This window comes from Rhincodon typus, chromosome 5 (genome assembly GCF_021869965.1).
Source record: "Rhincodon typus isolate 14 chromosome 5, sRhiTyp1.1, whole genome shotgun sequence".
In the NCBI taxonomy this organism is placed as follows: domain Eukaryota; kingdom Metazoa; phylum Chordata; class Chondrichthyes; order Orectolobiformes; family Rhincodontidae; genus Rhincodon; species Rhincodon typus.
This window is the reverse complement of record NC_063336.1, coordinates 110,407,327-110,418,225: the sequence shown is the minus strand read 5'-3', so window position 1 is coordinate 110,418,225 and position 10,899 is coordinate 110,407,327. Positions and strand designations below refer to the sequence as shown.

The window sequence follows — 10,899 nt, the reverse complement described above, 5'->3', positions numbered from 1 at the left end:
TAAAGAAATTTTACACCTGCCGCATTATACATCTGATGGTATTTTATATGTTAGAAGTAGAGATGGAGGACTAGGGATCCCCAAAATACAGGTGCAGATACGAGTGGCTGTAATTAGGAAATGCTAAGCCCTTGAATCCTCTACAGATAAGGTTATCTGAGCTTTCTTTCACTATTGCTGGTCGAACAATGTTGAGACTACAAGAACATGTTCAGAATGAGGATTCTTCAAAAGATTAAATCTTTTGGAGATCAGAAAATCCAATCAAGCAGTAGAACAGAAAAATGAGGAGGAGCTTTATGTATGAGCAATATTAATTATAAAACCTGAAAGGAATTGGAACTATCGAAATGGATTAACCCCCAAAGTCAGGGGCTTGGCATTAGATACCTTAAAAATGATAAAATATCAAATTTGTGAATCAAGGCATCTTATGACATCAAATTATCTAAGCTCATTTAACAGTCTATTACTGCAACATAACCTCTCTCCCACTATATACAACTTTGACGTATGGAAAAACCCTTTTAAATAAAGAGTGAAATAAGAAACCAGCTCGGCGAGCCAACCAACCTCAACAACCTCAAAAACCACAACCCAAGCTACAAATCTACTCCAAAACCTTAGACCCCATATGAGATGTTATCCCATATTTCTGGTTCATGTCCCTTTGTTAAGAACAATAGAATCAAGTGAGATTATGGACAAACTATGCTTATAAGTGGGCAAATATGGATGGATTACTTGCATAGAACCCCGTTTGAGAGACAGAGATGGAAAATTGTGGAAACCTGATTTAATATTTAAGAAAGGTTCGAGAACGGTTGTGTCAATGTAACGATCCATTTTGAAAATGAAGACAATTCAATAGAGAAATCCTGGACTGAGAAAGCTGATAAATATAAACACCTTAATGAAGAAATGATCAATTTAACATTCGGAACAGAGCTTTCTTTTTTTCAGGCTTGTCATGGGTGCTCTAATGGGCTGAGTCAAACAATAAACTTATAAGTTACGCATTCAAAAATACCTGTCCTTTGCCCAAGAAATATCAAGACTCTCAATCGCTTACTTTCGAAATGCTGCAGATTTTTAGCTATGACTAAAAGTCTTTATCTATGCAGTAGAACTTTTATGATGTTCTTAGGATATTATTTTAAGGTTGGATATTTTATAATTTTAATATTTTTAGTTGTTTAGCATTTCAGGGCATATTAGTGTTTTAAGATTAGTGTTAAGATATTTTCATAATCTCAAGTACATTTTAATATTTTAGATCTGGTGGTGGTGGGTCCTGTTAGGTGTTAATTATTAAATCTCATCAACTACACACCAGATGATGTCAATATTAATGGTCTATAACTAAACGAATGGTGCTACCCAGCTCTGTAGTTCCATCTGTCCTAGCTTGATAAGCTCCTTCAGGCCTGTTATGCCCCTACCCATCTCTATACTACCTAGCTGTGACAGCTATATAGAGGTGACGCATAGATTGATGAACAACGTTAAAACTTGAAAGAGACACCATACCTATTGTTAGTGTATTAAATTAACAGGCAGTTAGGAAGGCAAATGCATTCACTTTGATAGGGCTACAATACAAGAGCAGGGATGCACTGCTAAGGTTGTATAAGGGCTCTGGTCAGACTGCATTTGGAATATCGTGAGGAGTTTTAGGCCCCTTATCTAAGGAAGGATGTGCTGGCCTTGTTCGGTGTCCAGAGGAGGTTCACAAGAATGATCCTGGGCATGAATGGCTGGTCATACGAGGAGTGGTTGAGGACTCTGGGTCTGTAGAGTCATATAGCACGTAAACAGACCCTTCAGTCAAACTTGTCCATGCCGACCAAGTTTCCCAAAATAAACTGGTCCCACTTGCCTGAGTTTGGCCCATATCCCTCTAAACCTTTCCAACTCATGTTCCAATCCAAATGGCTTTTAAAAGTTGTAACTTTACCTGCATCTACCACTTCCTCTGACAGTTCATTCCACAGGAGAGGCAATAGCCCAGTGGTATTATTGCTGAGCTGTTAATCCAGAGACCCAGATAACGTTCTGGGGACCTGGGTTCAAATTCTAGTGGAATTTAAATTCAATAAAGTATCTGGAATTAAGAATCTAGTGATCATGACTCCATTGTCGATAGTTGGGAAAAACCCACCTGGTTCACTAGTGTCCTTCAGGGAAGGAAACTGCCGTCCTGACCTGGTCTGGCCTACATGTGACTCCAAGTCCACGGCAAAGTGGTTGACTCTGAACTGCCCTCTGGGCAATTAGGGATGGATAATAAATGCTGCCTAGCCAGCGACGTCCTCGTGAATAAAAAAAAACTAGCCACCCTTTGTGTGAAAAAGTTGCCCTTGAAATCACCTTACAAATGTGCCCCTTAGTTTTGAACTCCCCCACCCTAGGGAAAAGACCTTTGCTATTCGTCTTATCTATACCCTTCATGATTTTATAAACCATTACAAGATCAATCCTCAACTCCCTATGCGTCAGTGAAAAAAGTCCAAGCCTATCCTTATAACTCAAAACACTCCAGTCCTGGCAACATCCTGGTAAATCTTTTCTGAACCCTCTCTAATTTAATAACATTATTCCAATAGCAGGGTGACCAGAACTGTACACATTACTCCAAAAGTGGCCTCACCAATGTCCTGTACAACCTTAACATGACATTCCCCTTTCAATATTCAATGGTCTGAGCAATAACGGCAAGTGTGCTAAATGCCTTCTTAACCACCATGTCTACTTGTGATGCAATTACCTGAACCCCTAGGTCTTTCTGCTTGACAACTCTACGCAGGGGTCTACCATTAATTGTGTAAGTCCTGCTCTTATTTGTTTCATCAAAATGCAATACCTTGCATTTATCCAAGTTAAACTCCATCTGCCACTCCTCAGCCCATTGGCCCAATTGATCAAGAGCTCTTTGTCATCTCAGGTAACCTTCTTCACTGTTGACTATACCACAAATTTTGGTGTTATCCACAAAGTTATTAACCATGCCTCCTAAGTGCTCACCCAAATCGTTTATATAAATGACAAACAAAAGTGGATCCAGCACCAATCCTGTGCTTGGAGTTTAGATGGATTTGGTAGGGGGGGCTCACTGAAACTTAAAGGATACCGAGAGGTCTGGACAGAGTGGACGTGGAGAAAATGTTTCCACTCAAGATGCTAGGACCTGAGGCACAGCCTCAGAGAGAAGGGTCAACCCTTTCAGAACTGAGATGAGGAGGAATTTCTTCAGCCAGAATCTGTGAAAACCATTGCCACGGAAAGCTGTAGAGGTCAAACCACTGACTGTCTTTAAGGCAGAGATAGATAGGCTTTGATTAGTAAGGGGATCAAAGGTTACTGAAGACGGCAAGAGAATGGGGTTGAGAAACCTTAGCTATGACCAAATGTCGGAATGGACTCAATGGGGTAAATGCCTAATTCCGCTCCTATAACTTATGTTTTAACATAGAAAAATGCTTCAGAGATGGAAAAAGATAATGTGATGCTTTGTATGGGATCACTGACACAATGCAGAGGGCAGGCACTTTCTCAGAGTGACGTGTTGAGGAGGACAGAAAAACACCATCAGCTGATAAGTCATACCAAGATGCTTACCCACACTTCATTGTAGCTGCATGAGGGAAGGTGCATCATCAGAATGATAAAAACAAAGGATGGAACAGAATAGAAATATCCTTGAATGCAGAAAATTTGATTGAAATAACTAAAGGAAACCACTATTTTAAAATACATTTAAACATATTTTCAGCTTAAATGAATGAATTATCAACATATGGGTCAACAATGTCATAGTAGAATAAGACAAGGAACATAAATGATTTTAAACTTACAATCATTCTTTTTTTCAATTTACAGCTGAGTTAATATTAAACAATGGGCAGTTTACAGCATTTAGTTACCAATTTTATTGAAAAACGTTGAGGGGAGAATGTATATGGTGAAGGCTTTTTTCTGATGAGACATCTAAAATACCTAAAACCTAACTTAAAAACAACAACAAAATTCTGGAGAACCTGATTTTGGGAGCATGCAATTGAGTAACTATTCAAATACTGTGCAGTCAAAGATCTAACCCTTCTGAAAGTGGAAGGGAGCTGTCACTTATTACTATAATAGAATCTTCATTATCACTGAGCTGCTTAGGATTCTGTACAGCACTCAGTTCAAGTCTTGGCAGAACAGCACTGCTTTTGCTAAAAGTTTCTCTTTGCTTATGTGTTAGTTGAGTTTGCTCAGTTTTCTCAACATCAAAACTGCTGACCACTTTGAGTTGAGTATGGCCAGTAGCTACCTTGGTGTCATCTATTCTATTAATGGCAGCTCTGGATTTGGTCTGCTGAGCCCATGCTTGACTCTGATTTGAAATGGAGGGTGTCATCACAATATTATTTATAGCTTTGAATTTGAAGCCACATTTTTGTATTATTCTCGTATTCTCAATATCACTATCTTCACTGGACGACGACATTTTGCGACAAACACTTTTCTTCTGAAATGTTGAGATAGTTCCATTCTTATGTTTCATTCTGTGTGGTTTCACAGTTTTACTTTTCTTCAGTCTCAATGAGCTACTATCTGTCTTTGAAGCTCGGTGTGAATACATAGCTGGATCACTCGTTCCAAAAACCTGCTCTCTTGAACATGTTAAATTTTGATTTTCTACTGCAGTTAATAGCCTGACATGTTGAATTGTAGTTGGGTCAGAAATGTAAATTTCTTTTTTCTCTTGCTGAATGCATTGAGTTTCTGATAAGTCACAACCACTGAATCTCTCTTTATTGGAAAACGTTGATTCATTTGTAAGTTTTCCTTGAAATGGTGCATCATTTTTATAATTAAAAGAATATGGCAGGGTTCCACTAGAATTAGGATCCGATCGATGCAGAGATAAAAACTGATGAGAGTTTTTCAATAGAATTCGATCCTTTAAAGATAGATGATAAAGATCAGGCAGCATAGATGCATCTTTCTTACATAATTCTGCCACATTCTTTCGAAGTAGATCCTGCTTCAGCACTGCAGCATTTTCTTTCCATGTTTTGTCTTCTTTTAGTTTACTGCTATAGTCTGCAGGAACACAGGACTTCTCATTAATTACTGGATGAACTTGCTCAGAAGTTTCTGCTGGAGTTATCGGAGTACGGTCCGATCGTGGTGTACTGAATGACTGAGTCCAATCAATGCCACTCAAATCCAACTCTGCAACTATCATAGATGCAGAAGGGGATAAGGCACTGGTACCATGCTCATTTTCTAATTCTTTAAGAGATAAAGACTCACTGTCAGATTTTATTATTTCTGCAGTGTGTTTAACGTCAGGTTGTGTAATTTCATTAGATTTTTCACAGAATTCTTGGCATTCTTGAGATCCTTCAGTACAAAAGCTAAGGGAAGGACTATGTTGATGGGTATTGGAGCGATTCATCTCTTGACTTGCACTTTTTTGAACAGGTTCACTTCCTGTTGCAATTCCAGAACCATGGGAAGATTGTAAATTCATTTCAGCCAGTAGATGTGTGATTTCATCAGGCAAAGGAGCTACCCTTTCTTTTCTCTTGCTTTTACCTGAAAAAAGAACACAAGTTAACCAATAACTAAGTTAAAAGTCTTACTCAGCTGCTATTTTAAATAAGATTTTTGCAAACATCATATGAAAATATATTTAGCTGTTCTCAATTCATTATTTTACTCCCGACATTGAATATTGAGCACTTAATTCAAACAGCAAATGTATTGAGGGATGGTGAAAAAGAGTAGCACAATTGCCTGGAAGGATGTAAGACCATAAGGAATAAGTACAGGAGAGCCTGATGCGCCATTCAATAGAATTACGGCTGATCTGACATTTATCATCTGATATTCCTGCCTTTTCCCTGTAACTCTATTTCCTTTCTGATTAAGAATCCATCTATCTCAGCCTTTAGGCACAAGAACTCTGACACCCCTCCGTAGCTCTCTGTGGCAACAAGTTCCAAAGACTCAACCCGCTGACAGAAGAAATTCTTCCTCAGCTCAGTCTTAAATTGGTGCTCCTCAATTCTGAGACTATGCCCTCTGGTCCTAGACTCTCCCATGAGGGGAAACATCCTCTCAGCATTTACCATGTCTTTCATTGAGATCACCTCTCATTCTTCTAAATTCAAATATACAGAGTCCCAACCTGTTTAACTTTTGCTCATAAAACAATTCCTCCATACCAAGGATTAGCCTAGTGAACCTTCTCTGAACAGCCTACGATGAAATGATATGCTTCTTTAAATAAGGGGAGCAAAACTACTCTCAAGACTTTGTATGTGGTCTCACCATCACCTTGTATAGTTGCATCAAGACTTGCCAATTTTTGTAACCCCTTGAAATAAGGGCCAACGTTCCATTAGCCTTCCAGATTTTTTGCTGCACCTGTGTGCTAGCTTTCTATGCTTCATGCATACGAGCCTCCAAGTCTCTTTATGGTGCAAAGAGGATCAAGCAGGATGGTGACTGGAGAGGAGATTAGAGCATCGAGCAGGATGGTGATTGGATAGGGAATTAGAGGATTGAGCGGAAGGTGACTGGACAGTGGATTAGCGTATTAAGCAGGACAGTGACTGGAGAGGGAATTAAAACACTGAGCAGGATACGAGCAGGAATTAGAGGATCGAGCAGGATGGTGACTGGACAGTGGATTAGAGCATTAAGCAGGACGGTGACTGGGGGAGGGGATTACAGCACTCAGCAGAACTGGAGCAGGGGTTAGACAGCACTGAGCAGGGTCTTGGTCAGAACATGAACTGGAGTGGGCAGGTCAGGACCAAATAGAAGAAGTGCTGCAAGTCTTCTGTGGCACCATGCATATGCCTTTAGGTGCAGTGAGCAAAGACTTTCAGTTGTGGGTGAAGTGTGCAGAGAATATTGATTTCAGATGCACAGTTATGACATCAATAGTGCAGACTTTTGTCCCAATGTGGTGGCAGGTGATACACAGCACAGTATAAGGAGTCACCAAACTCTTTGTAAATGAGTACATCAGGGACATCTAGTGGTAAAACACCAGTAACTATAAATCCTTTCTGGCTTAATGTTAATGGAAACCTACATTTAAATTTGTTTTTCTACTTTGTTTCTCTTAAACTCGTAAGTCTTGATCTGAGATGTTAACTCTATTTCTCCTTTTGACAGATATTGACAGAGCTTTTGAGTATTTCCATCATTTTATTTTTACGACATCAAACTGTGCTCTTATATTACTGGCCCTTGTGTCACTAGAAAGTTTCTCAGTTATTTATTCTGTCAAAATTCTTCATGAATATTCCTAATAAATCATTAAGTCATTAATGTACTAAGGACAGCATTCCCAGATTCTCCACGTATTATTTTAATACTGTGCAATCTTTTATTTCACTATACCCAGCCTGATTTACAAACCTGTTGACCAAAATATAGCCATAAACCATGCCAAGCCTTGGGTCTGGGGCCAGGCCCGAGATCAAAACTGCTTTTGAATTTATTCACCTTTATATAATCTTCAAGAGAATGTCCCAATTCGTTTCACCTGAACAGTATGAGCCATAACCAATTACATACGAGGCTAAACAGCCCTGCTATACAATGTACACAGTTATATAGCTTTATAGCATTTCAACACTAGCCCCATCTAACCGGTTAGTATGAGTACAAATGAAGCGACTCAATTTTTAAAATAACACATTAATAGATTTAACACAAAAAAAATCATATTGTAACAGTTCTAGCATTCTTGAAGGCCTTTCACTTTTTTCCTAAAGCTCAATAAACTTGGTTATGTTCAATCTATCAAATGTCACGTGTTGATCGGAATGCCATTTTTCATTTGAAACTCAAAAGTTCCTTAGGCAACAAGCCAAAGAAAGGCCTCTTTTCAATTTTGCAACTTACTTTTTTGCATTTTCTTCTTTTCAGTGTTCTGCCTGTAAAATAAAACAGTCATATCTGGGTATGCTGCCTGAAAGGAAACTTGATCTTCTATGGTTGTCACAGTTTTCTGAGAATCTTCAAATTGATCACTTGAGGTAACATAATGCTCTAGAAACGAAGAAAATAATTTATTAAAATCTACACTACTTGTTGCTCAGTTTATATTTCAAATATAAACTAGCTGTGAAACATTCACTCAGATGCGATAACTGACTATAGCAGAAAACGTGATGATGTTTATTATAAGATAGATGTTCACATTTATTGCCTGTACAATCTGAGCATCCATATCATCAGTCCTTTATAAAAGGGCTGATATTTTGTTCTATTGGCTTCAGTAAAATCAAGGAAAGGATTTGCTGTCACATTATTACCAAAGCAATGAAGATGAAAATTTCTTGACCATAAAGTTGGTAAAATTCTATGAGAAGAATGTACACACGTGAAGCAAAACTATGAGATGTGAACTGCTAAGAAAAATTAGCAAATGATTGGTAAAGAAAGTGTAATATGTAATTTATAAAATGTCCTGAAGTTGAGCTGCCCAGTATGTTTGAGGTTAGAGGAAGAATGCCATTAATGGACTTCAAACTATTCACAATTGACTGGCTGCTTTGATTCAGTCTGATCACTTGCACTTCAGTTCAGATACTGTTTATGCCGGAAGGGGCTGCAATGGCATCTTGAGGGAATCACACTTACAATGGTATTTGTAGCCGATGGATTTTGAGAATTTCCCACCAAATATACTTTTAACTGATGAGATTTGGACATTTCTAATTTGCTTCTCAAGCAAAAGTATAGGCCCAGATTTTCTGTTATTCAAGACAGTAGTTATGCTGACATTGATGGGAGTTGTACATGACAACCCTGCTGAATTCCAGTTGTATCAAACTTAAAAGGAAATGCCTGAGAAACTGAATCGTTTTCTGGGCAATTCCTCTCCGCCTTGAAACCACTGAAAGTCGCATTTAAATCAGAGATTTTGGAGGGCATCAATAATGAAGTAAACTCAAGAATAGTTAGACTATTAAATACAGAATCTAACTCCTTAGTAAGTATTTAACAGAACCCACACTTATCTCATACATTCCCAAACCACATATCTTGAACCGACCCAACCCTCCCTCCCACCCTGCCGGATCTGACCCACCCAGTTTCTCCCAGCACCCTAACCTTCCTTGAAGTTTGCATCACTTATCTTGCCACCTTGCACCCTAACCTCCTACCACCTGGCACCCTACTGACCTACTCTTCTGTCATCCTATCCCTTTACCAGCTGACACCCTACTTATGTGGCACGCTGGCACCCTGCCCCCTTCTCATATGGCATTCTACCCCTGATACCTTACTCCTCCACATCCCCACCCAGCACTGACTTTATGTTGTTCTGGTTTGACTGCAGCTGTCAAAGTGCTTGTCAAGACATTTATATTTCAGAATATGTGAGCAGGGGTATGGATTTCATTCCCCAAACAAGTAGAGTTGCCATAGTCCTCCAGAACCATAGGATTTCTCTCTCATCAGAGACAGAGAAACAGTTGGTGGTGCTTTAACGTGAGGGTCACCATGACTCAGACAAAGGCAGAGGTTGAGGAAGGACCTTCATAGTAATGTCAGCTGCTGCAGGAATTGAACCCATACAGCTGGCGTTAACACATGGGGATGTGATGGCCTAGTGGTAATGTTGCTGAACCATTAATCCAGAGGCCCAGGTAATATTCTGGTGACCTGGGTTCGAATTTTGTCATGGCCTATGATGGATTTGAATTCAATAAAGATCTGGAATTAAGAGTCTAATGATGACCATGTATCCATTGTCAATTGTTGGAAAACCCAGCTGTTTCACTGATGTCCTTTAGGGAAGGAAACTGCCATCCTTACCTGGTCTGGCCTACATGATTCCAGACCCACACTGATGTGGTTGACATTTAACTGCTCTTTGGGCGATTAGGGGTGGGCAATAATTACTGGCCTAGCCAGCGATGCCCTCATCTTGTAAATGAATAAAAATAAAAAACCCTGCATCTCAAACCAGTCATACAGTTCTGCACTTCTGACGGAACTGAGTGGAATCACCTCTCAGAAAATGTTACTTCAGTTACCAGAATATTGTCAGGCTCTGACAGGGCTCATAGTCTTTGCAGTATCTATTCCCTTCTGCTGTTTCTTAATATCACATACAGTGAACTGAATTGGCAGAAGACTGGCATCTGTGATGCTGAGGGCCTCAGATGGATCATCCACTTGGCAGTTCTAACTGAATATTGTTGCAAATGTTTCAACCTTATCTTTCATACTGATGTGCTGGACTCCACCATGATTGAGGATGAGGATATACGTAACCATCCTCTTTCTATTAATTGTTTAATTATCTGCTAGATTTGACAGAACTGTAAATCTTAGGTGTGATCTGTTGGTTGTGGGATTACCTAGCTATGTCAATTGCATGTTGTTTCTGCCATTTGGCATGCTGGTCCTGGTTATAGCTTCACCAGGTTGACACTACATTTTGAGCTATGCCCAATGCTACTCACGACATGCCCACTTACACACTTCAATAGCCAGGATTGATCTCTTGGCTTGAGAGTAATGGTGGAGTGGAGCTCTGCCAGGCCATGAGGTTAAAGACTGTGGTTCAGTATAATTCTGCTAATATTGACGGCTTACAGAACCTCATGGATGCCCAGTTCTGAGTCATAGTCATGCAGCACAGAAACAGACCCTTCGGTCCAACCAGCTTAAAATCTATCGCATTTAGCACAGCAGTAAAGTCACACACCATGAAGGGTATCAACAATACAAAACACAGGAAATAGGGGGAGGAGTAAGCCATTCATCCCCTCAAGCCTGCTTTGCCATTCTGGGTCATGGTTGATTGTCTACCATGATATCTCTTTATGTCATTAGTAATTAGAAATCTATCAATCTCTATCTTGAATT

At 39.5% G+C, this 10,899-nt stretch overlaps 1 protein-coding gene across 4 annotated transcripts in view; it reads right to left on the bottom strand.

Annotated features, from left to right (window-relative positions):
* Nucleotides 1–3,842: 3,842 nt before the first annotated feature.
* Nucleotides 3,843–10,899, bottom strand: part of LOC109918871 (flap endonuclease GEN homolog 1) — a 96,776-nt gene continuing 89,719 nt past the window's right edge. For all 4 annotated transcript variants that reach the window (XM_020518826.2, XM_048596714.1, XM_048596713.1 and 1 more), the window contains 2 exons: nt 7,918–8,064; nt 3,843–5,589 (listed from right to left, as the gene is read on the bottom strand). In XM_020518826.2, the coding sequence (XP_020374415.2) occupies nt 4,085–5,589; nt 7,918–8,064 (1,652 nt within the window). In that variant the 3' untranslated portion in view covers nt 3,843–4,084. The remainder of the gene's footprint in view (nt 5,590–7,917; nt 8,065–10,899) is intronic.